The sequence below is a fragment of the Siphateles boraxobius genome, unplaced genomic scaffold (assembly GCF_051911475.1).
Source record: "Siphateles boraxobius isolate OS27281-9 unplaced genomic scaffold, OSU_SipBor_1 41, whole genome shotgun sequence".
In the NCBI taxonomy this organism is placed as follows: domain Eukaryota; kingdom Metazoa; phylum Chordata; class Actinopteri; order Cypriniformes; family Leuciscidae; genus Siphateles; species Siphateles boraxobius.
In genome coordinates, this window is record NW_027509042.1 from 40,501,413 (window position 1) to 40,528,990 (window position 27,578).

At 38.6% G+C, this 27,578-nt stretch overlaps 1 protein-coding gene across 2 annotated transcripts; it reads right to left on the reverse strand.

Moving 5' to 3' along the window:
* Positions 1 to 89: 89 nt before the first annotated feature.
* On the reverse strand, positions 90 to 27,043 carry bcl11ab (BCL11 transcription factor A b). 2 transcript variants are annotated; one of them, XM_077199702.1, is made up of 3 exons: positions 26,700 to 27,043; positions 24,279 to 24,614; positions 90 to 4,435 (listed from the first exon to the last, which is right to left on the reverse strand). In XM_077199702.1, exons 1-3 carry the CDS (start codon positions 26,752 to 26,754, stop codon positions 2,508 to 2,510), a joined length of 2,319 nt encoding a protein of 772 aa, XP_077055817.1. In that variant the 5' UTR covers positions 26,755 to 27,043; the 3' UTR covers positions 90 to 2,507. The 2 variants fall into 2 exon arrangements, with proteins under 2 accessions (XP_077055817.1, XP_077055818.1); XM_077199703.1 differs by lacking the exon at positions 24,279 to 24,614.
* Between the last annotated feature and the right edge of the window lie 535 nt (positions 27,044 to 27,578).

Genomic DNA, 27,578 nt, shown 5'->3' on the forward strand with positions numbered 1-27,578 from the left:
ACAGACAATCCAACTCTGTGGAAGTTCTGTGGCCGTAGATTCCGTGTGGGTCTGGACATTAATAAAACACACCAAGACAAACTGTACAGTTGTATTTCAAAATGCATTTTAAATGTATTTATTGACTCTTGATTCATTGCATAAGACATCCATTCTTTCAAAGATGACTGGAATGTTTCAGGTTGTGGGAGAGACAGGGACAGTTCAAAATAAAGAGGGAAACCCACTAACTATGAAACTTTACTGCATATCCAAAGGCCAGAGATCATAAAAGCACCTGTTCCTCATCAGTATGTTATTTCAAAGAGGATTGCGTCAACAGACCATTGTATAGCCTTTTATCTGTGTAACCCCCACGTAGCTTTTTTTCTTAGAAACTCATTTTCAAGATCCATACATTAAAACGATTCACACTATATTATCCTGCCAAGTTAAGGAGAAAAGAAAAATGGTGGCAGCATGCTGAGCTCAACTACAAGCATTTTTGTACCTTTAAAGTGAACAAGGAACGGTCTGGATTTCTAGTCTCTATATAAATACTATCTTGACTACTGTTGATGAACAATTAAATCCAGATCCTCTCTACACATTGACATGGCAAACTGAAGTGTCACAATAGCTTTTGACAGACCATAAGTCAGCCCTATAAAATGTCAAACATACTCCTACAATCTCATTATAATGCATCCTGAAGAACTGTGTATGCCAAAGAGAGAAAGAAAAAAGAATCAGAAGAAAAGGAAATTCACATAACATTTAGTATTTACATAGTACATTGTAATCCCCCAAGAAATGAAGATGAGCGGCAAAAAAATGGAACACTTTAAATTACTTTTCTGTTAAAAACACCAAAGTATTACAAAAAGAAACCCCAAAACATTTAATCATTAATTCATTTTAAAACATATGATACAAAATAAAATGGCTGATGAAGCAGCGGGTTAGGACTATATTCACTGAGATAAACATCATTACACTGTTCCAGTTTGAAGTCTTGCTTCTAAATGAACAATCTTTCTAATTTTTCCTTTTTAAGCTTCTTTTAAGTCCTTTTTTCGTTGACCAATATTTCCAATCTAACTCTATTTCACATAAAATGTTGACATCTCATTAAGTTGTTCATATGAGAGGAAAAATCTCTTGAGTGTCTCTTGTAAACTGGAAAAAAAATTTGAACAGTGCAGGTTTTTTGTGCCATTGAAGAGCAGTTTTGTTTTATACTCAACCACCTGCCCGTAGATTAGCAGGACAGATACAGAGTTTTAGGCTGAGTGGCAAGTGCTATTCATAAAATTCACTATGGGATAATGTAGAGAATAAAAAGTCTGAATGTCAACTCGACGGGCACAAAATATGTGAACGTGGCTAAGTGCTTTGCTAATAAACAGGGGTATTTACAGTACATAGCTTTAGAAACTGAAGAGTGTTGGATAAGCGAAAACATTGTGGAAGTACTAGCAAGCAAGTTAATTCAGACTTTTATCCAATAATGTGTAAATGTCCTGAAATACATCCCTGCCTTGGTCCATCATAGCTGGTCTTGCTAAACTACTTCTATCTCTAGCCAATCTGAGCTTAATTCAAAATTCAAAGGATTTTCAATCCTGCCAATTCTTTAACAGCTTACTCAGGGACTATATGTTAAAGTTTCCGTGGATGACCCTGTCAAGAAATTAATTCTATAAAAATGTACATATTTACATAATGTTCCATGTTACATGCACCAAATAGAAATGTATCAGTATAGTCCAATAAACTGGCTATCTACTGAGTAAAACACATTTTCAGGGATACTTTCTAAAAAAAAAAAGAAATGAGACCCTAAGTTAAAAAAAAACTTACTAATGTACCTGTCCGTTTGATACCAAAATCTCACCAAGTCAAAAGGCAAGAAGATGCCAACAAAATAATCATACTTAAAGGAACACAACATGTTATACTAGTAAATTACATAAGAACATATGCTGGATTCCTGCATTTAGCAAATTCACAATAGGTACTTGATGCAAGACCTAATTTTGCATTGAACAATATCCCCAGGCTTATGGCAAATGGCACACCCAAGGCACTCTTTTTTCACAAGCGACAATAAAAAATCAAACTTTTTTAGTATCTTAGTAAAATGTTACCGCTCAATCTTTCCTTGGTAACCCTACAGTTTGTCTATGCCCCTAATGAACAGTGTAAACCCCAGTGTGAATGTAGGTAGTCAAAAGATTACAGGCTTAAATGACAAAATACAGCTAGGTATGATATGTAAAAAATAATTGTTTGCAGCATGAAATGTCCTGTTTGATAAAAGACAGTAACAACAGCAACACAGCTAATCCTTATCAATCAAGCTAATACACGAAAACATGCCAACCAGTAAGAAAAGAAGTACAAAACATTAAGTTATTGCACATTAGAGAGGCTCAGAGTCTTTTTCGGCCAAATTTTCGGCCAGCATAATTAACTGACACTGTGCTTAAAATATTTTTCTAGGACTGCGAAAGACATCATAAAATTTACTCTGTTTTAATTTCAATGCTTAAGGGCTGATCGTTGTGCCATTTTTTCATGTGCTTCTCCAGAGTGCTGTAGACGCTAAAAGGCATGTGGCATATCTCACATTTGTAAACGTCCTTGCCTGTCTGTCCATGCGTCTTCATGTGCCGTGTTAGCTTGCTGCTCTGAGCACAGGCGTAGCTACAAAGCTCACACTTGTACGGCCTTTCGCCAGTGTGGCTGCGGCGGTGGACCGTCAAGTTGCTGCAGTTTTTGAAGACCTTGCCACAAAACTCACATGTGTCACTACGCCGACCATCCTTGGAGCTGGGTCGACCAGTTTGGGGTGTGCTGGCCCTACTTCCAGTGCCACTCCGCCCAGAGGCCGTCCCTCCATCCAACTCCCCAGGGGGAGTGGAGAACCTGAGACTTCCATTCTCCGAGGAGTGCTCTGAAGAGGTGGCGAAAGGTGATTGTCTTGAGTCCCCAAAGTTGAGGAGAGGATCCTTGAGCTGGCGTGAAGCGGCATATCCGGCCAGCCACTGAGAGTACACGTTTTCTGAGTTGGGGATTGTAGGAGTTGGAGGATCAAGGTCTTTTTCCACTTTGATGCGTTTGGAAAGAGGGCTGTCAGATCCTGGACTTCTGGCAAGAAGTTTCCTCGAGAGGTTTTCGTTTGGGTAGGAGGCTGTTCCATTTACAATTTGTCCGTATCTCTCGTTGACTTGATCAGACTCTTTTGGGGAATCATCACCACCTGCCTCATTAGCTAATCTGTGGTCCCCTCGTTTATAAAGTTTAAGGGCATCTCGAAAGTCCTGAATTCCCTCCACACTTTTGTTGTGTCGCTGTCTATTGTTCTCATGGTGACGTGCACCTTCTAGGCTCAAGCTAAAGTTTATATCATTCCTCTCGCCGACCTCATTCTCCTCCTCCTCTTCTTCCTCCTCCTCCTCCTCTTCCTCTCCTTCCTCTTCTTCATCTTCCTCCTCTTCCTCTTCCTCTTCGTCATCTTCCTCCTGACCATTTTCTGGGATCAGGCCGTTGTTCTCACTTTTAAACTTAGCCACCACAGATTTGAGAGCATTGGTCGCACTGCCTATCAAATCACTTGTGCCTGGCTCAGGTGAACTGGCAGTTGAAAGGCCATCATCTGATTTGGAGGTAGTGGAGGAGGATTTGTGCCGATGAGTCTTCATGTGGCGTTTCAACTTGCTGGCCTGAGTGCAGGCATGGTTGCAGAGGTGGCACTTGTAAGGTTTCTCTCCGGTATGACTGCGCCTGTGGACGATTAAGTTGCTCTGGAACTTAAAAGACTTTCCACAAAACTCACAAGACTTTGCCTTCACAGTTGGCTTGGTTGGCGTTTGCTCAGTGGGTGTTGAATGAGGTCCAGAAGGAGAATGAGATGCCCCTGGCTGAAATGGCTGCAGCAGCTGTTGCATGGGGCTAGGCCTGTTGGGCGACATGGGTGGAGAGGAGCCAGCAGAGTTGCCTGCAAGTTCCCGTAGTCGTCTCGAGAAGTCCATAGATGGGGAGTCCAAGGGTACCGAATTAAGACGCAGTACCCTGTCAAAGGCGCTTGGGTGATGGGGGGCCAAAGCCAGATCATCTGGACTCATGTGATGCCGTGATGGGGGACTAAAGAGTGGAGGTGTCCTGGGATATCGGCTTTCCCTAGGAATTGAGGACCCATCTCTGTTGGCTATCCTCATCAGGCTATAGGGACTAGTGTCTGCAAGGTGGGCTGTATGCAGCGGTGGCTGTGAGGCACAGTCACCACCCATGCCTGGAGCGGAGGCCACTCGAGGAGTTAATGGGCTTCCAGGTTCACTCTCCAGATATATTCGGAAACCATGAGTGTTCTGGGCATGCTGTAGTAGGAACCAAGCAGTGCTGAAGGACTGCTTACAAGTTGTGCAAGTGTAGCTGCTGGGCTCATCTTTTTCTGCAAGACATAAGCAGATGGAAAAATTCAGAAGTCATTTATGAAATGCTCCTCTTCCACAACAAAGGCTCAGTAAGAATTCAACATAGAAAGGCAGCAAGAAAGTACAAATTGATCAGACACATTTACCAGCACATTTATTACAAGGAAAATCCCTTTGGAGTATCCAGTGTCAAGGTACCTTTCTCAGGGGCATAATGGTGACAGCTCATGTCTTGTTTCTGGTAGAGCTCAAACCAGTAACCTTTCACTTTCCTAACCTAGAGCTTTAGCCACTACATCCATCATCCAAATTCATGCTGTGTAACAGTTCATAATATGATTAATGTATTAAAAAATGTTTTACATTGTTATTATTTATAAAATTATGCTCTTGCCTTAATATTTTGACATAATAAATCCCAACTGTAAATTCTAAACTCAACCTGCTTAGAATGGAAGGGAGTTCAGTTTCTGCATGAACATCATTTCAAATATCAACAGCCTCGCCTGTCTCTGAGATATCTGACGCAAAGGCCAAAGAGAACAAAAAACCTGTACCCAATCCACACTTTTACTGCATACGAGATGCAAGAGGAGGCTGGTAAATTATGGATCATTACAATCTGCAAAAATTACAGTTAATTGCTGCCACCTGTGTGGGGTTTGACCTCCTCTGGAGATTTTTCCGTCATAAAAAGGCAACTCTCTTTGCCTGCTTTTTCTCATGCTTACTCCAATTAAATCATATACCATTATCACATGAATCACACGAGAAGGCCAATGTTTATATTTTAATATTTTAAAATGACTAGCATAGCAAATTCAGAACTGTTGATTTCTCACAATCTTACATAATTTGGTAACTCTTGCTTATGATTTCCAAAAACATAACTAGCATACTTTGTTGAGGATTTCCAATGTACATGACAAAAAATAAAATGGATAAAGGTATAACCCATTTCCTGTCTTTTAGCAGCTTATTAAATTTAACTTTTGGTAGGGATCCAAGCTCATTTGATCTAAGTTTTTTTGTTTTTTTTTATGTAAAAAGAGGTTTTGAGCTCAGGTGAGTACCAGCAGCAAACAACACACAAATGATCAGGGGTACAGTTCATGTTAACCGATATGAAAGCAATCCATCCTAACTTGCGACTTTGTATGTCTTGCAATGCATTTGCAGCAGATAAAAAGCTGTTTCATTCTGTGTAAAGTTAGCGCTAAATCCAACAAGACAAATACAGTGGTGACCCAAAATAAAATGTGAAAGAAGTGCAGGGCAGGGGGAAGGTGGTAGAAATCAAACCCAAGTTCGGACCAGGCAATCAAACCGAGGCAATGAAAAAAGCCTAAAATAAGGTAAGTGTTCTCTTTAGACATATAATCATCCTGAGTCACTGACATTTAAAACACCCACCTCACCAACAGCAGCTATTACTTGGTGGCCTTGTCTGAGAGGGCGACTTATTGATTACTTTTCACCTTGTTCCTCTCAGCACATAGCCGACAATCACATTTTCTTTGGTGATATGCTAAAAGGTGAGGGGAGAGGAGGTATGGCTGAACAATTTGCCAGCATTTGAGATTTTAAGAAAAGGATAGAAAAAAACTGTTTTGTGTCTGCTTGGAACATCAGCAAAATACCCTCTTCTAGAATAAATCAAAGATTTCTAGGTGTTTTTATGTTATTATTTTTAGTATTATATAATTCCATTCATATCAAACCAGAAGCTTCGGGCAGTCTGTTTTTTTTTCTCCCTTTCTCGCTCTCTTTTTCTCTCGGTTATTCTCTCTTTGTCCTGGTCAGACTCATTGTGTTGCACTGAGCGCCTGACCACAGACAAAAACCTATTTGACTTCAAGGACAGAGTGGTGTCCAGGACATTTTTATTGCTCTACAATCTATTTGGAGTGCAATCACACTTCTAACTTATTGTCTTCTTTTGAGGTATAAGACTTTCACAAACTCCCATCGGTAATATTTTTTTGGCTTGTTGACACTTTTTAGTTGTTTACACATTTTTTGCACAAGGTTTATTATCTATTTGATACATATGAGCCGTGTTTGAACTGATCAGAGCAAATGACCAATAATCAATATATTATACAATATATATTTGAAGATCTGACATTTGTTTAGAGTTGCCCTTTAGGTTACATCAGGTATCTGAGCAGAGCACCACATGCAAGTAACAGCACATGCACTAAGACCCTTTAATATACAGTACAGTCCTTGTCCTAAATACACACACCGATAAGCATTAATGTGAAACCAAAGACTTGAACTTTGTTCTTAAAGGGCCCAGATCAGAACATCTGACACAGTAAAAACATTACAGATTTAATATTTGAGGTTCATGAGGCGATGAGGCTACAACTACGCATAATTTACCAGAAAATAATTACACTTCACTCAAGCATCTGTGCCCTCACACCTGACCCGAGTTTAATCTAGACATGATTATTCTCATATTCAAACCAATGTAATGAAATGGTCCAAATACCATATGGATACTCCAGGGACAAGGTGAGAAAACCATGCTTGGTCACAAGAAAGAATGCGCTCATCAGGCAGCTGGTATATTCTTGTCAGTGCCCATAAACATGTGTTGGCCCTAGTGTTTAATTTCCAGTTTCTCAATACCAGCGCTGGACACACACCCTACCCCCCACTGCAAATTGAAAGTGTCTGAGGGGGTTGAGGAGGGTAGCCATCTTGGAATGGAGCCTCTCATAGAGTGCCAAGCAATGGGTCAGCAGTCACCTTAGCAACGCACATTAAAGAGGCGGAGAGACAAAAAGAAGTTGACCAGACGGAGACGTGAAGGGGATGCCGTTTAAAGCCCACAGACGGGCGGAGCGTTCGACTGGGGGAGGTGACAGTCTGAGAAAAAGAAAGAGGTTTGGAAAAGATGAACTAGACTACTCTGCACAGGGCAGAGGTGGAAGTTTTGTTAGCACACAACACTGTCCCACAGACAGAGCAAACACTGACGATAGAAAACCAGAGAAGAAAGGAAAGTGAGGTTGAGGCAGTTTGACTCTGACTCCAGCAAGCATCTACAAGGAATAATCTAATTCGGTTACACTTTATTTTGATGGTCCCTTTAAAACATTCTGTTGTCTATAAGTAACATTGGACCTTCATGTCTACTCACTCTCATTAGAGTATTAGTAGAGTATTAGTAGACTGGTAGGGTTAGGGTTAGAATAAGTTGACATATAGTTGCAAAGTTACTGTTGGAGGACCATCACAATAAAGATTTTGCAGATATGAAGCAGATACTCTAATGAGAGTTAGCTGACATGTAGTTGCAAAGCTACTTATAGTTAACAGAATGTTCAAAAGGCACCTTCAAAATAAAGTGTTACCTCTAATTCTTATGAAATACTACGGTTAGTATGGTTAATAAAATGGTTAGTTGTGACTAAAATCTGACAGATTTAGCCACGTTCAAAACTGTTGTAAAACAGTAAATTAAACTATTTTACCACATTAATGCGCCAGCTGCAACAAACAATGAAAGATTTTCCACTAGCTTTGTATCGTTACATAAAATAAATAAATAATATTTTGTTTAGAGAAATCTTTAATTTAAATATATATATATATATATATATATATATATATATATATATATATACACACACACACACACACACACACACACACATATATATATATATATATATAAATATATATATACACACACTCACACACACACACACATATATATATATATGTGTGTGTGTGTGAATATATATATATATATATATATATATATATATATATATATATATATATAAACGTTAAGTAAAATGTCCAGACACATTATGTACACATAATGTAGGGGAAAATATGCTTATATATAATTTAAGTAAGCAAAAAAAAACTGTAATGGTCCGTAGGCTTAATTTTCAATCTGAGTTTTTGTCTAAACCAGACACAATCAGGACAACCATAGGACTTTTTGTAAATTTTTTTGAATATCCCTGCATCATGAAATGTCATTGGTCCAAAGTCATGCTCCACACAACTGTACATTAATAATTAAATATCTGCTGTTGTCGTTGGCAATAACTCTGGAGTTGAGTGGCTTATTGCTTTATTTAGAACTGTTACTGTAAAGCGTTCCTGAAATTCCATTAACACAGATGGCCTTCTGCACTGATGAATAGTGTACAATGAAGGGTCCAATATAGCTCTAAACTTCACCACCATACCAACATTTCCACACTGCTCAACAAAGATTATTTCAAGTCATCCTGCTCCTTTCTTAGCATTCTCCTGATCTATGAGAGGACGACAAGCTTAAATGGGCATGTGATAGTCAGGCCTAGTCAGAGGGCTCATTCAGGAAGCCCCCCTCAGGCAGAGCGCTGGTACTGGGACCAGTACAAAAAGACCAGTGTTCCCAATACACATTACAGCCACAGGGTCAATATTTAAGGCTTCCCATCTGGAGCATCTTGGATACAAGTGATGTTGTAAATCAAGCTAGAATTAAATAGTTCGATTTCTGTTATCCCGACTTAAATATACAAAGACAACTATGAAAGTCATTTATAGTTTGATTCGCCAAATTTGCTATTGCATTGCTATCTCAACCACTAGTGGGAGTTTGAGACGGTTAGTCTAACTATTTTGTCCAACCAATGGGTGATGGATGAAGTTTTATTCTTGCAGTAATGTTTGCTTATGCTAGCGGCACAACTTATTCATAAGCTAAAGGTTAAGCTGAAACTGAAGTTAACAGGTTAAGCTGAAAAGCCATGTTAGTGTAACCAATTTCAACATTAGCTACAGGAGGTGACTTTGAGAAAGGGGGGCTATGAAAGCCAAATGCAGCTGTTACATTTAAGCAGACATTGTATTACTACCCTTCCAACATTAACTCAAATGTAATGCCGCTAACACACGCTGAACAACCCGAAACATAACATTTACCATCAATAAGCTTCTGTAAGATGGATGCACTGATCACTTGGCTAAGGCAGGCCACACTCACCCCAATTCTTCATTTGTCTGACATCAAGCTGGATTCCAGCTCTCTGCTTTGCTACTTAATTGGATACATATGTTATGATGTGCATCGCTGTATGGTAGCAGATGGGAGAATTCTGCAAAACGCCACTGCTTTTTGAGCATCAATGAGGAGACTGGCAAAAATAGCCAGTAAACTCTGAAACAAATGCCTTGTCCCAACCAGGTTCAACATGCAGGCTTCCTACGACAAGTAATTTAACTGTCCTCACTTTTTTTTTTTTTTTTAAAGGAGAACTTTAGAGCAATACGAAAAACAATCACAGCTTAATGTGTTCTCAGCTGGTTATGACCAACCTGATCTCATGAGAAAACATACCTATTTTATGAGGTGGCGATTCTGTAAAAATGAGTACAATGAGATTCGTACAGAAACTTACGTTAAAAAAAAAAAAAAAAAAGCAAGCATGAACGTCCAACCTTACTGTAGGGTGTAAGCAGACTGTACGAATTCATACGAATTGCGCAACCATTAAATAGTTAAAAAATGAAATGAGAGTGTGTTGTTATGACACTTTACATGGAGAGACAACTTTTTATGTCTGTCGCCTGATTAAGACTAGGTCTGTCCAAACTGAATACTGAAATTTCTGAAATATCCAAAAAACAAGTCTTGAAAATTAATTAAAATGCTTTGTGGATGAATGTTCTTTGAGCAAAACTGGTTATTAGAAAGATCTACAACATTGTAGGTTGTTTTTATCATGAAAGATTGAGGCAGATGGCAGAAGAATCGTATCTGTCACGGCTATCACATTTCAATCGCAACGACAGCATATTAATTAACCTAGCAACAAATAAATCACCTTTTTAACAACCTACAGCTCAGGAATTTCAAACGGAGTTGGAATGCTACCTGTGTGCTCTTGCCAGAAACCTGTCTTGAGCCCTGTAGATCACGGCTCTTATACAGTACATACTTTCGAGAGACTGTAGCAGGTCAGAGGTCACAGAGAAGGGGCTGTTTTCACCAGGTCTTCTAGCTGATGTAAACGGATGTCAACAACATTTTTTTAACCTCATGAAGTACAGGGTGAACCATTTGTCTGCTTTTTCCCGTTGAAGAGTGAGAGAGTTTCATCTGTGTGTGTGGTCACGTACAACTCTTTCGACAGCCGTGAATGAGCTCTGAAGACGTTAAATCAAAGGCACAAAAGCTTCCTTATTCACCACAGAGCAGGAGGTACAGATTTCTGTTTTGAGACACTTGTGTGGTTAACTAAAGTAGTGTGACTGAGTGAAAAGTGTTAGAGAGTGATAGAAACAGCAAGCGAAAGAAAGGGTAGTGAAGGAGAGTTTTGGCCTTCTGGTGACAGCAGGATTTATACTCAGGCAGCTGTAGGACAGCACACCATTTCTAGCTACGCACTAGAAGTCCTTAAATCCAGACATTCCAGGGAGGCACTGGCAAGACCGTGCACATACACGGCCCCGCTGAGGTCAAGGGTCACAACTCAGTGAGTGGTGGAGCCAAGCGGAAGAGTATTTGACAGAGCGGCACAACAGACGTTCATCAGCTTGATGGCTAGCAAGTATTTTAAGGGAAAGTCACATACAGATATAGCACTTGAAACCATGTAATCAAAATTGAAGTTTTGTTTCATTTAGAACATGTATGTTAATTTTGAGGTCATTTTTATGCTAATGCACTCCCAAAAAGTTGACAAGCTGAGCAGATATATAAGCATTTAAAATCTTTCTTGCTTTTTTGGTCCAGACAAATGGACCACATATTGAAGACTCATCTTGCATACACAGACATCAAAATGCAAAATATGTATCCAATAAAAGGCACTCTAGAATGACAAACACCAGACAACATTTTTTCATACAACATTTTAGATTTAAACATTTGGTAGATGCTTTTATTCAAAGAGACTTACATTGCATTCAAGTTTTTTTTGGTTCATGCATTCGCAGAACCTGATTTCAGGATCAACATCTTTGTTGATCCTGGAACAACATTCCAATCAACCAATCAAATTTGAGGGACAAGTTTACAGTTTATGTCAAGTTTAGGCTTACAATCAGAGTTAGGGGCTTCTACATCAGTGTTATTCACCTATATTCCCTTTGATTTTAGGGATAACATATGGGTAGTGTTAGGTTTAAGGGTAGGGATATGGTTAGGATCAAATTTTCAGACAGGAATGTTGTTCCAGGATCAACAAAATATGTTGACCCAGGAACACGTCTAACTCTGCGAAATCAGGACGTGCACCCTAGGAGTCGAACCTCTGACCTTGGCGTTCCTAACACCATGCTCTATGATTTGAGCTATCTGACTACTAATAACTAGGAGCAAATCACAATTCACAGATGTAAAGAAAACCAAAAGCCATCTGACTATTTTTTATTTATTGTTTTGAAAGTTGGACTGTTTCCCAACTTCCTGTTTCAATAGAAAATGTCTTATACACTAATGCACTTATACACTTATAGATGTTATTCTGTTGTTCTGAGCTATGTTAAGCCATATATTCGACTTCTAATATGGCATTTATGGCATAATTTACCTTAGATATGGTAGATTATAGTATTTAATTTAGATTTTGAGTCTTTTAATATATTCATGATCAAATGGTTGATCATTTAGGCATCTTGAGGTTCCTTTGGAAGATGGCCTAGGCCTGTCGTTGAGAACTACTAGAACACCAAAGACACAGCGTAATCACCATGGGAAAATCTCAGAGTAAAACGGGGAGTTGTGAAAAATATGATACACCAGTGTTTTGCCAGATGAGAAGTTTATTTATGTATCATCTCTTTACTCTTTTAATTCATTTTATTACTGTTTTAATTTTCCATCCTTTTACTTCATGATTCTTTAAATTATTTTCTGTAAAGCACTTTGAATTGCCATAGTGTATGAAATGTGCTATATAAATAAACTTGCCCAGCCTTGCCTTGAATATGGTTCTCATTTAGTACCAAGCTAAATATCAAACCACTATGGCCTAACCATTTGATATCAGAATCAGAATACTATGATACTAACATAGTTTTGTGAGGGAGATTGTACCAGGACTTAAAAAATAAATAGACTCAGCGAAAGCAAGATTAATTGCCGAAACGAGGTCCTCGAAATTTTAAATTATACAGCAAGAATTTTTCATTTGATTTTCTTTGCAAACCATCTTTTCCAAATATGTACTCACATGAAGTCTTCTGCCTCTCAATGCATGACAGGAAAATCCTGATGAGGCTCAACACCACAACGAGGGCATCTGTCCTCTCAGTGTGATGGGCCTCTTGGTTTATATGTGTCTTTGTGCATGTGACAGTGTCTCTGTGTGTGTCTGTCTGCGATAGTTCACTCTGACAGGCTTGGAGGGCAGAGGTTCACAGAGCAGGGCAGGGGACAGAGAAGATGATCCATTCTCATCCAGACGATAATCACATGACAGGAGCAATGGGCGCATGGGGGATCAGAGTTTGGACAGATTTTGGTTTTGTAAATGCTTCAGCCCTTCTAAATGGATCTTAAAACATTGTTTGGTTACTGCACTGAATGGTTCTTTGCCAGACGATAGTCACATGTTTAGCTACTAGAGACAACATGTAGGCACACAAACATCACATGCCAAACAAAGTGCACCGATCTATGCATGTCAACACGTTTATACCATACCGTTAAATGATTTGACAGATTTTACCAATGATGAAAGCGTGTAACACTGTCAGTCTGTTTTTCACACACATGCATTGTTTCAACCTTCTCATCAAACCCTCTTTCTAGCCGTAAACTTCAGTATACACGCTTTCACATGCAAACTGAACACGCCACTTAAACTGTCATGGGCCTTTATGTTCAGTCGGTAAGACGGTGAATGGAAGCTTTGTGACTGTTTCATGCCTGCATTCTACAAGTGCTCAATTTGTTACAGCCACAATGTCACCACGGTGTGTTGGTCAAATGCAAGAGAGGCAAACAAACTACAGAAAGAGGGACGAGAAGACAGTGGAAAGAAAGGGACTTTAAGACAAAGGGTCTGAGATGGGATCGTATGAGAGGTATAATGAAAGAAAGGGAGAGAAGAGCAAATAGTCAAAAGAATGAGAGACTGGTGTGAGAAGAGTTGGAGAGGCTGATACAGAGAGAAATACATCGATGGACAGATAAGTGCTAAAGCAAATTAACCTCTTTAATTGGACCGGCGCTCTCTCTCAGCTCAAAGATTGTTTCGGGCCGCTGACAGCTGACGGGGTGAGACGCTTCAGGCCCATGAGGGGACATCTGCTCCCTGGCTAGACAGATAGCTCTTCTGGACACTGTATTTCATGATTGTCAGAGCTAACGAATGAAAGGAAGGGATGTCAAAGACAAATAAGAAAGAAAGGCATTAAACCGGGGATTAAACAATTAAAGACTTATAAAACACAAAATGAGATGGTTTAATTAATGTTCATGCCGCTATTTTCTATATGGTGAAAGTTACAATTAGTGGGCAGCTGATATATATTTTTTGATGGCCGATGATGATATCTTAGAGCACAAGGTGGCCGAAGGCCAATGATATCGTATATATATATTTAAATTTTTTTAAATAGAAAATAAAACAAGCATAACAATTGTTGCAATTAAAATTAGATTTATTTGACACAACTCATTTAATAAAATAATTCAAATCATTCATCTTTTGAAAACGAATTGATTTGGGGGGGTGCTGTAGCTGTAAAACATACTTTAGGTAGCAAATTCTTGGTTCAATAATCCTATTATGGTATTTTTAAAAATAGCTCTCTGCACTGTCAAAATAAAACTTATATAAAAAACTTATCTGCTGATAATTTAAAAAGAAAGAAAATTTAATAAAAAAAAAGAATAATTATGATAAAAAAATCTTGCCATATATTTATATATAATTATATATATTTCGGTCGACCAATAGTTACAGTCCATGCAATGCATGCGCAATGTTCCAAGTCTTCTGAAGTAAAGTATAGAATTATATCGCACCAATAGTGTATTTAATTATAGTAAATACACTATTAGTGCGATAGACCAAAACTTAAGTATGTTCACTGATAACCTTTCCTTCTGCCACAACTCTGAAATCTCATTTGACATGCATATACATATGCAGAAGTCATTATTCTGTATTTATGTTTGCTTTTTGTATTTAGTCACTGCACTGTATGCTTTTGTTGTAGAGAAAAAGTGTGAACTCTGTGTGAGGAAATGGTGACAAGATTTTTATTTTTTACCTTTACGTGATCTATTAACACAAGGTCTGAAGCCATGACATCTCAGCTGAATGCCAAGATTGTATGTATGTGCTTTCAACAGGAAAACTCAAGGACATTTTTGTCTCAATGATTTCGGAAAAGTAATTCCATAGTTGCATTTCTGTCAGGGAGCACACTCTGAAAGGTCAAACTATTTCCCAATCATAATTGCTGTTTCCTGAGCTCTTTAGAATTGAGGAAGAAATCAATGGACAAGGAGAACACATCTGAGTGACCTACATCTTGATATGGATGACCTTGGCTAGTTTAACCCAAACTTTTACAAAAATATCACATCAGATAGAAACAGAGATGTGGAAGAACTATTCATGGACGGCTGTAAAAAGAGAACATTGTGAATGTATAGCCAGCGTCTCTTCACATTCAGTGGGGATATTGATAGGCCGTTCTACAGCTCATGTATTCACTTACCAAACAAAGATACAGAACACCATCTGGAAGTTGTGGCCCACTTTGAGAAGTCAGAAATGCAGTATGGCACATATACACACACATAATGAAATAGAGAAAGTGTAAAAGGAGACATCAACAGAAAGATCGAGAAAACAGATAGATTGAGAAAACAGACCGACACACACACACACTATACACACACACACACACACACACACACACACACACACACACACACACACACACACACACACACACACACACACACACACACACACACACACACACACACACACACACACACACACACACACACACACACCCAACAGAACCAAACACAAAGACACAAATTCACACTGAGAAAGCGTGACACTCAGAGACCCCTGCTGTGTGTGAGAGCCCCCTCAAAAATCTGCATAAATACATATGCAAATGTGCGGGTCAACTGATAGACAAGTGAAGAGCGTGCAAAAGAACATATTTATCTATCTCGATTCTTTTATAAATGCGTGGTTTTCACACTACAAATGAGCTTGTCCGTGTTGCATTTATCATGTTTCGCCTCCATACACAACTGAACGGTTTCATGACACCCATCATATTCCATTCACAGTGTATATCTCTCGACTATCCTGCTTTTCTTTGTCTTGCACTCTCAAAAGAGGTTCATTCAGGTATTCTTTCCTGTGTGTATGCATGTGTTTTGTGAATTGTCTACAACACAGGCACGCAAGTGAAGACGAAGCCAGCCAACCGGTTTGAACCAGTCCAAAAGTCAGCACCTCGTTTTGCCTTCGGCCCAGAAAAAAACAAAAAAACAATCCTAGTGGCATTTGAGATACAGACGGCAGGTATGAGGGCCTATGTGTGTGCGCATGAGGTCTTGTCAGATTTAAAAGACCTGGAGCTCAGCCAAGTTGATCTAGAAATGGACAGCCACCATCAGGGTGAGAGGACGGCCCTTCCCCCTCCGGCAGTTCTCGACTTGACCCTCCGTTAACCTAAAGAACACATGCTCAGCTAGCACTGCTCTCCTTCAGTCACTTTCTTTTCCTTTATCTCATTCTTTCTCTATATTTGTCAATCTTTAAGAGGAACAGTTCATCTAAAGATACAAACAAAACCTGCATGCCTTTATTTCATTCATGGAACATACAAGGAGATATTTATTGCAGACTGTACAACAAACATGCAATGAAAGTGAATAGTGACTATGGTTGTGAGGACAACATTTTTAGTAAATAACTTCAATTCTGGTCTGTTCCTTGAACAAAGTTATCATATTGAGAATTCATATTGCCTATTTTTTGTATACTTTTATTGTGCTTTTTTTGCCTTTTGGAGTTTTGATTACCATTCACTTTCAATTTATGGAATACAACTGCGTGAATATTCATCAAAACTTTTTTTTAATGGAAGAAATTCAAAAAAAGTTTGGTAGGACATGCAGCTGAGTAACACGTTATCAAATGGATAATTCATATGAACTATTTTTTTGGTACTTATGTGAATTTTTAGGTCATCATCCACGTTCAATGAATGAATGAGAGTAGCATTAACATTCATAAAAACTTCTGTATTTTTTTTCATGGAAGAAAATCAGTCAGACGTGTTTGCAAGGACATGCAGGTGAGTAAATTACGTGTTTTTTTCTCTCTTTTTGTCTGTCTGGTTTCCTGGGTTGTTTTGGTCACTTTTTTGTGGATGTTTCTCTTCTTTTTTGTCTCCTTCCCTCTAAAGCTCTTCAGCTTGAGACATAGATCATTCCGGCATCTTCCCCCCTGCTCTATTCAGGATAAACAAAGTGCCTCAAGTTCAGGCCCCACCCCGGGACCCTTAAACAAAGCCATCTATCATGCTGTCTGGCCCGACCTGTTTGGCCACAGCCAGGGCTGCCTCAGCCTCCGAGCCCCCGCCCTGAGCACAATCCCCCCATTGTGTACCCGTCGGCCTCCCTGCCGGCCTCTTCTCACACCCCATGACATAGACACAAGGTTAAGTCAGGCTCCGGAGGAGAGCCAGCACCTGTGAAGGGGCAGATAAAGGTAGTGCCAGCTGCAGTGCATCATACATTCAAATGAAACACAGGTGCTGATTTTTTAAAAATGTATCATGAGTGCTTAAATAATCCTTAAACTGGGGTAACAGTGATGGAATGAACTTAATAAAGTAAAAAAATAATATATTCCTGAAATATTCCAGCATAATTAATGTGTGCATGAACTTAATGTGTCCTTGCTTTACTGTGACCTCCGGTACTCAAGGGGGCGATAGAGTTATCTTCAATCGATGTGGCATTAAATCAGACATGTTTTTCTTCAGGTAGCTGCATAGCTACAAACATGTTAACCTTAACCTTAAGTATTTTGTACAGTAGGCAGAAAAGACATATAGTATGCACACATCCACAACATGAAATAGATACGATTGTTTACGTTCAAATTCAAATACTGTAGTTGTGCATTCAACTCAAATTAATTTATCATGGTTGAACTTTGTGTTGTGAACTTGGAATCATGACAAAATGTATACATGGTAGATTCATCATAGCACACATCAACAAGCTACCTCAATCTCCTTTAGGCTGCTAATGTTTTATGCCTTCTACAGACTGTGATTTCGGCAATCCTATAAAATCTTTACAAATCACTAAGGTACGACTTGTATCTACTAAACTTGGGTACAACATGTATGTAGAATGTAGGATGATCACACCTATTGAATATAGGCTACGACGCAATAATGTAGAATAAAGAATAAAACGTCATCATCATGCACTAGTGGTGAACAAATATAGCAAGATGAATCACACTTTGGCAATTGTGGTGTTTATATGCACTGAAAAAAGAGGAGGAATTGAAAGAGGAGAATATAATCGTGGTCATGGCTAGGGAAAAGAGGCCAACTTGGAATCCAAAATGAGCTTGAGCAAAGTAGTTTTAAGTTTTAGCGCCATGTTAATATGTTAATCAATACGCCATTTCATGTTGCATTACTAGTGGCTAGTCAGTAGACGTAGGTCGCAGCAGCAAACACACTGTGAGATGATCATGCTAAATTTATGACACTGTCAGAAAATGATCGCAGACTATCTTTGGTCGCAAGACCGTGACCAGGACCACAATTTAGGAGCCATGACCACAGAAATCGCCACGATTGGTCATCTTTCATCTGGGACAGCCTAAAATCGTACAATGTGTACTGGGCATTAGAACTTGGAATCATGACCAAATTACCAAATGTATACATGAAAGATTCATCATTGCACACATTGAATCAACAACCTACCTCAATCTCCTTTAGGCTGCTAACGTTTTAGAAACACTAAATAATCCATTATAAGGCATCATGTAGCACTAATCCAACTACATTCTGTTTGGACTGATCAATCATTTATGACTTTGGCTCATGACTGTTACATGGGAATCCAGTAGATGTTTGTTTAAATTTTACGTAATGTTCATTGTTATGTAAAAATACATTTTTAAACAGTGAGTCTTGGAATAAAAGACTCTAAGCATTTTTTTTAATGGTGCACAGCTCAGTTCTGATCTGTTTTTATTTCTCTAGCGACTCAGCCTGTCTTTGCCTGACGCATATCAACTGAATGAACTCATAATGGACTAATCAAATATGCAAAATAATTGGCAATTACCTAGAGGGACTGATGGTCATTAGAATTTACAACAAGGTAATGAACTAAAGTCTGCATGTACCATGCATATTCATAAAGCAATCAATGCTTTGAAGATTAAAGAAGTGCTTCAAATTCAAATGAGCCACAGAATATTATCAGTGAGATTCAGAAAGAGAGCGAGAAAGAGGGATGAGAGAGAGAGAGAGAGAATGTTTCCCAAGATAAAAGACTAAACATTTTGTTACATTCCACTTCAGTGCTTCTATTGCAGTAAAAGAGCTAAATTAAATACTCAAGAATTGAACGAATTAATCAGCCTCTTTACAGAACTACTTGTATTGTGCTTTACACAGCTGATGTCTTTACATATTATTAAATGATTATTTGCCCTCCTATTAATTGTCTATAGCCATTTCCAAAGTCAAATGTTCAAAGACAGAAGAGCAGAGTCTTAAGTATCTTTACAGATGTGTATTAATGTTGATTTCCCTCACACATCCAAATGTGTTTCATTTCACAGTGTAGCAAAACTACAGATGTCGTTCAACTCCAGTGCAACCAGATGACCCCCCAAAAAATTGAGTTTGCATGCAAAAGCGTTAATAAAAAAGTAAAAATAAAAAGTAGATGGAGAAAGACACCGAGATAGAGAGAGACTTTCAGAGAACCATGACCCTAGACACAGACAGTGAGGGGCCTCTTGGGTCTTTATCTCATTCTATAGAACACAGATAAGACACACCAGCTGCAGACCACACACACATACACACACACACACACACACACACACACACACATATATATATATATATATATATATATATATATATATATATATATATTGAGTCCACCATATTATAACAACAAGCAAATGTTCTTTTCCAAATTAGCTTCACAGCATCACAAAAGAAATCTACTGTCTGTATGAGTAAAAAATCTTTTCCTTCAGGGGATATAAATCGATGATTAAAAGAGCACATTTACCCATTTCTCATAACCCTGAACATGTTACACTTCTAAATTTTACTGCTTTATACTTATGCTTGATCCTTTTGGTGAAAAATAAAGCTTGTACAGTACAAAACCGGTACTGTATATTTTATATTACCAATAATATTTCAACACAGAGCTTCAGGCAGCTTTGTATTCCCCAGGCAAACACTAAATAGAAGTGTCTACAGCTCAGCTGGCTGGCCACACTCACACACAAACACATCCGTACACAAGCACACACACACACACACACACACACACACACACACACACACACACACACACACACACACACACACACACACACACACACACACATAGGTGAGTCAAAATATCATAAGATCCTGACAGATCTGATGATTGAATAGCTTCATGCTGAAAGGGGTGTGTCAAAACACAGTCAGTACACATCATGGAGATATGTGTGTGTGTGTCCACAATAAATGTGTTTGCATGCACACTGCAAGCTCTGCTACGCAAACAACATTTGTATCAATACACTGCACATTTTTGTATTTTGCATGCTTTAACCGTCTCCATTCCAACGATTTCCATTATTTTAAGCATCTTTTAGCTTTTTTTGCAGTTCACTTTACCCTCTGGTGGTCTTTGATATTTTGGACTGAAACTTTTTAGAATTTTTAGCTTCATTGGAATGGTACGAAATTTGGGAAAGGTTTTGGCACTTGCTATGTGAACACACACACACACACACACACACACACACACACACACACACACACACACACACACACACACACACACACAAACACAAAACAAAATCAAGTCGGCAGTCAGATATTTACCTCATTAGAAATTAATGGGAAATAATTTTTTTCTTTTGGAAAGGTTTGGTACTGCACCCAAACAAAAGCTCATTTTTTGAGATATCAGTTATCAAGATATAAAAATTTGTTTCGCAAAACTTGTTTCAATCGATGGTTTGAAATTTGATTTTCTCACAGTTTTAGAGTAAAACATGTTTGGAAACTATATGTAAAAATTGAAAATAGTATTTCTGTGGATTTTTTTTGCATTTTTCATAACAATACATTTTTTATAACTTTTTTTTGTACACTTTTAAACTTTTTTTCACCTCAGCAATAATCTGCCATGTGTCTCCTTTAAAAAGACCAAACTTAAGTCTGTGCTCCAAAGCATTTGAGATTTATGCCAGTTTAAGCTGGAAATTTCAGTTGCAAGCACAACAAGTGAACAAATGGAATATAACTACTACATACATATATTTTAATACCATATAATCCCCTAAAAATGCAAAATATTAAATAAAAAAAAATGAAAATATTATCGAACTAAAATATAGTACATTCATTTCATTTAAATAAAAAACAGAAATTTGGCCATTTTTGACCGCGGGGGTTAAATAGTCGTGTTGTTGTGACATGGGGTTTTTAAAAGTGCTAATATTCCATGCAGTCCCTCTAATGAGGTCGTAAACCTGCATTCAAAATAATAATAACACAAAATAGTATGCATGTCACACTGCAGGACACTGCTGTTAGTGCTTGAAATGCCATGTCAGCTACAAATATATAAACTTCACCACAATACACGTTCCCGTCTGCTCTGTGCCAATGTCCTGCCATATGCCCACTGAAAGGGAACCCTTGGCAGCGTTTGCCAAGTCAAACACGCTGTCATGTTGCGTCGAGACAGATTTAGCAAACCACAAACAAACACACTTTTGCTCAGATCAGACACTTTTTCTTTGACATAAATATAAGAAACATATCCTTTCCTCTGTGTAGCATCAAACTACTCAGGAAAATGTATTGCTCAAGAGTACACAGGTATGAAACATTAATGTGGATAGCCACTCAAATAATTTGATCATGGAAAATTTGATAAGAAATGTTTGAGTTTATATTTGAAATCACTGATAAATTTGAGTACAATTTGAGACATTGTCGAGATCTTGTCTGAAACAGTAATGAAGGCAAATGTGAGATTACTAGGGTCTTTTTCTCATGCAGGAGAAAAGAAGGAGACTTCAGTAATAGTTTTTATACCCTCTCCATTTATTCTCTTTGCAGACTAGGATGGGAATTTTTTTTTGTTTTTTTTTGTTTTTGTTTTTGTGAGAAGCCTGTAAAGGTCCTCAGTGATGGTGCACAATTGGGGGATCCCCAAACTTCCTCTCTCCCGTTCCACTTGCTCTGTTCCAGCTAATGATCCATAACTCTCCCTGGTAAGAGAATAGTGGATCAGTGCCAAAAACATCAAGAAACCAAGGCCAAGAACACCAGCAGACACCGGATAACATAACAGAATGAGTCCATTTCATCACAAATTATTAGTTACGCACAGTTAATGTGCAATGTAAATATGATCCGAACAATACCATATTGTAGTTAACTCAACATCAAAGTTCTTCTCCTTGTGTTTACATAATGAACAGCCACTTCTAATGCCTGTGGGGACCAGGAGACGCTACAGCGCTTATTAAACAACGATATGAGATGGGATCCCCTATATCAGCCTCAGAGAAAATGGCTTCACATGGATGTACTTAAGAAAATAACCCCAGAGAGATAGCAGATAAGGGGCTGGGGGAGGGAGGTCTACAGAAAGGGGTTATTGCCTGAACTCATCGTCTGGCCGCTCGGGGGCATTCAGACTTGAATAAAATGGGGGTGTGATGGGGTGTTGTTAAGGGGGGGTATTAAAAGCTGCTGTGTCTACATGCATATCTTAAATTATTTATCATGCAAATTTCTCCAAGCGTGAACCTTTAACGGATTCACTATTTACAGCCGATACAGAATTCCATCTGTTGTGACGGACATCTGCTTGCACGACGCGACGGATCACGCATGTGCTTTACATGTAACGGTGAACGCGCGTGACCTGTCTGGACCGGGATGGGTAAACACTGGACGTTCTGAGAGATCCTACAAGGCGTACATTGAAAAATACTTTTTTAGGTTGTCCTTGTTAGTGTTAATTAAGTATGTAACAGTAATATTATTGAACATGCTCTTACTATAGGGTTAGTTGCATGTAATTAATTATATAATTTAATGTTATTACTAGTACAAGTATGTAACATGTAACAAGGACATTGTAAAATAATTTCTGATACTATCAAATGTAGAAAGATGGGTAAATAATAAACCTCACCCGATGTGACGTCACTTATAATATACTCATAACTCAAACAGAAAAGTTTGTCCGCCTCAATTTCCACTTGAAAGTGGCAGCCCTAAAAAATGTTTGCATTCGAAATGTGTGTACTTTATAGGGATTGTTAACCCAAAATTCTCGCTGAAGCTCAAACATTCTTCGTAACATGAGAATGAACCTCATTGGTTCTCGCTGAAGCTCAAACATTCTTCGTAACATGAGAATGAACCTCATTGGTTCTCGCTGAAGCTCAAACATTCTTCGTAACACGAGAATGACCTCATTGGTTCTCGCTGAAGCTCAAACGTGCTGCGTAACACGAGAATGAACCTCATTGGTTCTCGCTGAAGCTCAAACATTCTTCGTAACATGAGAATGAACCTCATTGGTTTCGCTGAAGCTCAAACATTCCACGTAACATGAGAATGAACCTCATTGGTTCTCGCTGAAGCTCAAACATTCTTCGTAACACGAGAATGACCTCATTGGTTCTCGCTGAAGCTCAAACGTGCTGCGTAACACGAGAATGACCTCATTGGTTCTTGCTATGAGCTAACATGCTTGAGCTTCTGTTTACCACAACTGATGTGTGAGTTGATGAATGTTTATGTGTGAATAAAAGCCTAAATTGAATCTGTTTTATTCATCATATAAAGCAATCCAGTCTCTTCAGAAAATTTGGGCTAAACCACATAATTCATTTGGATTCATTTTACGATCTCTTTATGAACTTTTTGAAGCATCGAAGTGGTAGATGTGTAGCTGTCAATGGAGGGACAAAAGCTCTCAGATTTCATCAAAAGATCTTCATTTGTGTTCCGGAGATGAACGAAAGTCTAATGGGTTTGGAACGGCATGAGGTGAGTAAATGATGACAGAATTTTCATTTTTAGGTGAACTAACCCTTTAAATGTATAATTGCAACATAATATCAAGATATATGCTGCCTGTTTTTCCTCTTTCTGGATACCGGATAACACAAAGAGAAACGCTCTCTCATAATCATGAAAATTACAAATCAGTAACAGAATCAGAAACAGCCTGTGGCGGATCTTGTTTCGGACAGCTGAAAATTATTGTCTTTTCTTTTTTCATCAGTATGAATCTGGAGCTATACATTTACTGGGGTAGGATATGACCTTATAAAAACCACACTAAACACAGCAACATCTGCAAAAGCCACATGAGAGAACTGAGAGAATGTCCATTCATACTGACAGCAAGGACACTATATTCATCCACTACACAGTCAAGTTCCTTTTTTCTTAAAAATAAAAGGACCAATCATAAACAGAAAGTGGGCTATTAGAGACATGGTATTCATCAAGGCCCTCCGAATTAGAGGTGTCGACTTCGCAAACGCTCTCATAGATTTGCTTCAATGCAAACATCTGTTACTCTACCTGTTAAATTCTCCTGCTTGGGCCGTAATCCGTGTGGTGTGGAGGCTAAATACTCCTCTCCGTGGGGCGAAACTTGAACTGCCACCTCCACAGGGACGCAGGCTCGCCTCAGGCCTGTGGGTGGAGGCGACGGTGGCAGGTCTGAACATTTGTCCATGCATAGGCGTCCTTGACACTGCCTGCGTTTGTGCTCGATGAACTCCAGGATGTCAGCCAAAGGAAACCTGGAGCGGCACTGACCACAGGTGAGGAGGTCCTGAACCCCTTTAGTGGCGGATGGTTCCGACCTGGGATGGCTTTCCCCTTCCTCTGGGATATCTGCCGTCACGGGCTCGGCTACGGTAGGAGAAACGCAGAAAGGGAGGTGTGAGATATGGCGGAATAACTTCCTGTGATATCCATAGCGAAACCTGATAATGACTAATTATATATGTCCCGTAAGTGATAATTATATTAATTTCCATATAAATGGAAGAGGTGTTGGAATCTGCAGTAGTGTTAGAGGTGTTATATGTCACATGCATGCAGGTGTCACAGGGATGTAGAATAAATAAATGCTGATTAAGGCACAATGATATTCAAATTCGTGAAGTTTTCCAATGCTACAATGCAACGGCATTGCATTTGCGCCAGGAGACATTAGTATCTATCCACTATTGAAATGCTGACACTTCTATCAGAGGAATACTGACAGTCAATGAAAGGCAGATGCAGAGAAGATGAGAAACCAAAGACAATGAGAAAAACAGTGGTTGCCCAGTAATGGTAAAGAGGAGGGGGTTGTTCACTTTAGTTGCATGACCCTGTTCATTATCCTGCCAATCTCACGTCTTAATGAACCCAACACCTCAGAGAATCAAAAAATAGATTCTAATTTGACTGCAAGATGATTGGAACCCATTTAGTTAAAAGTGCTGGAATCCTCTGAACTGAGGTTAGCTATTGAGGGGAGTATGTGGGGTAGTTCCCAGAAGGACAGCCAGAACATGTGAAAGAGCAATCAAAACCACATCATGCGTCTGAACTGGGCTGAGAGAGATTGTTGCCATCGGTGGTAGGTTAACCCTAATTCTCAGGTCACGTGGGACAAAAGGTGGGGGCGACTTTGTGAAGCATCAGAGTTTCCAAACAACACAATAAACACTTTTAAACCATTCTCCATCCTTTGGTAACATTTCATCTTATTTATTATTTTATGCATTGTATACATGATAAACGCAATGACTAAAATACATATGGGTAAATAATGAGGCGGGGTTTTTTTTGTCTGGATATATTAAATTACTCAAAATATATATACCCTTGAGTATTCAAGGTGCATACTCGCATACTAGCTTTTTATAGCATTGAAAATTAATTTATTAAGAAATAGTTTTTATTTTTATTTTACTTTTTTATTTTATTTACCAAATCATAATGAACTAAAATATATATCCATGGCACATATTTCCTTTTTATAATTTTGGACATATTTTGTCATTGGCCCACATGTACTCCAAAGTAATGTTTATATAAAAAACACTGTATGTGTGTATAGAACAGGAGATGTGTGGGTACACTTAACCAAGAGAACGCTAAGACCAAGTTCAAGTTCACCTAGTATATACTGTCTCATCTTGAATTGAATGGACCCTCATTTGTTCATTTTCTGCCCCCTAGCGGCAACTCGTTTCACAAGATGCCGTATCAGAGAACACGTTCAAACTAAAATTAAATACAGGTAAAAAACCAAAACCAACTAGAACAAGGGTAAACTTTCACTTTCATACAGAGGTCATGCAGATTTTATCATGTATAATGGCCTTTATGTTTTTAAGGTTTCAACACTTGAGGTGCTTTGGTCGCCTCGGCGGGGGTTTTAACAGGTTTGACATGATAGATGCATAAAACCATATTTGAATAGCCCTACCTTTTTTTTCTCTGAATAAAAAAACCTTCAATCTCTAGATTTCCGTTTCAGTTCTTGAAATCTGCCTTTCAAGGACCGAAGGAGGAAGTTGAGGGTGAAAAAACACTTTCTGAAATGTAGATATCTTGGTTTCATTTTTGTAAACAAACATTAGATGGCATCTATAATACGTTTATAATTGGCTACACATCACAAATGTATTCATTTAAAGTCTAAAATAAGTAAAAACTAGTTTAGGCTTTTAAAAGATCTCAGAGGTTTATTTCCCTAACTGATCTTTTTTATTATTATAAAAAATATAACAAATCACGTCTTATTTACTTTCATGCATTCATATATAGACACATACATAGGCTATATGCACATAAATGCATAACCTTCACGCGTTAAGAATCATAGCGAAGCGCAACACAACATCAAAACGCGCTTCGTTCCGTCTTAAGAGACGCGTCTTTGTGAACTCAGTTTAAAACTGATTTAAGTATTTGAGCTAGAAAGACAGAACAACTTACGCGAAAACTCCCGTTTGCTTAAGTGCTGGGGTTTGCCCTGCTTGCGGCGAGACATGTTGGACACGGTCTCAGCTGGGATCACATTGGGAAGAGCCAGAGTCTTTAGAGAGTCCAGGGCAAAAATCTTCTTCAGCGATGCATCGGTTATCCCACATGAACTATAGAGAATAGTACAGAAGAGACGCGTGTAGTGGCAAGACGCTTGCGTTGGGCTTCATGGCTTCTCGGAGGAGAACACAAGACAGGAATGGAAAAGTAAGCGAAGCCCCCTGAGCTGCTGCAAGTTCAAGTGCGGACGTGACGTGCCAGCGAACTTGACCGTCCAGAGGTAGATGATGGACATGGATCTGCTAAACACAGGGGAGAGAGAGAGGGGGGGGGGGCTTTGGGACTCGTAAAAACCAATGATGGGCTGCATGTCAACCATAGACCCTAACAGCCAATAGGCAGAGAGAGAGAGAGAGAGAGAGAGAGAGATTACCATTTCTTTACTCAAAGGTTTTCTTCAAATAAAATATAAAATAAGTATATGTAAATAATTATATAGCCTAAATATATATTATAAAATGTATTAATTTTAAAATAATAAAATAAAATAATAAAAAAATATTTTATTTATAGCATAATGAAATATTAAATAATCAGTAGGCCTACACGTTTTAATTAATAATAGCCTGCTGCATCACAGGTGTTTATGTGAGTAATTTAAGCACATCTCAAAAAAGTGTGCATTTTTCTGTTCATATTTTTGTTTAGATTAATATTCCTATTCCTAGACAAATTAAATCTGTCTTGAAGAAGTTCCCACATACTTGGCTGCTTTTCATTTACTCTTCACATATATAGGCACATCTTGTAAGAGGCCAAATCAAGTAATAT

Excerpts from the sequence above, each read along its gene's own strand:
- bcl11ab (XM_077199702.1), bottom strand. The coding sequence starts at position 26,754 with ATGTCTCGCCGCAAGCAGGGCAAACCCCAGCACTTAAGCAAACGGGAG. Across the intron at positions 24,615-26,699 it reads AAGCAAACGGGAGTTTTCGC|CCGAGCCCGTGACGGCAGAT; the intron begins GTAAGTTGTTCT and ends CTCCTACCGTAG. Across the intron at positions 4,436-24,278 it reads CAAGCAGGAGAATTTAACAG|AAAAAGATGAGCCCAGCAGC; the intron begins GTAGAGTAACAG and ends TATGTCTTGCAG.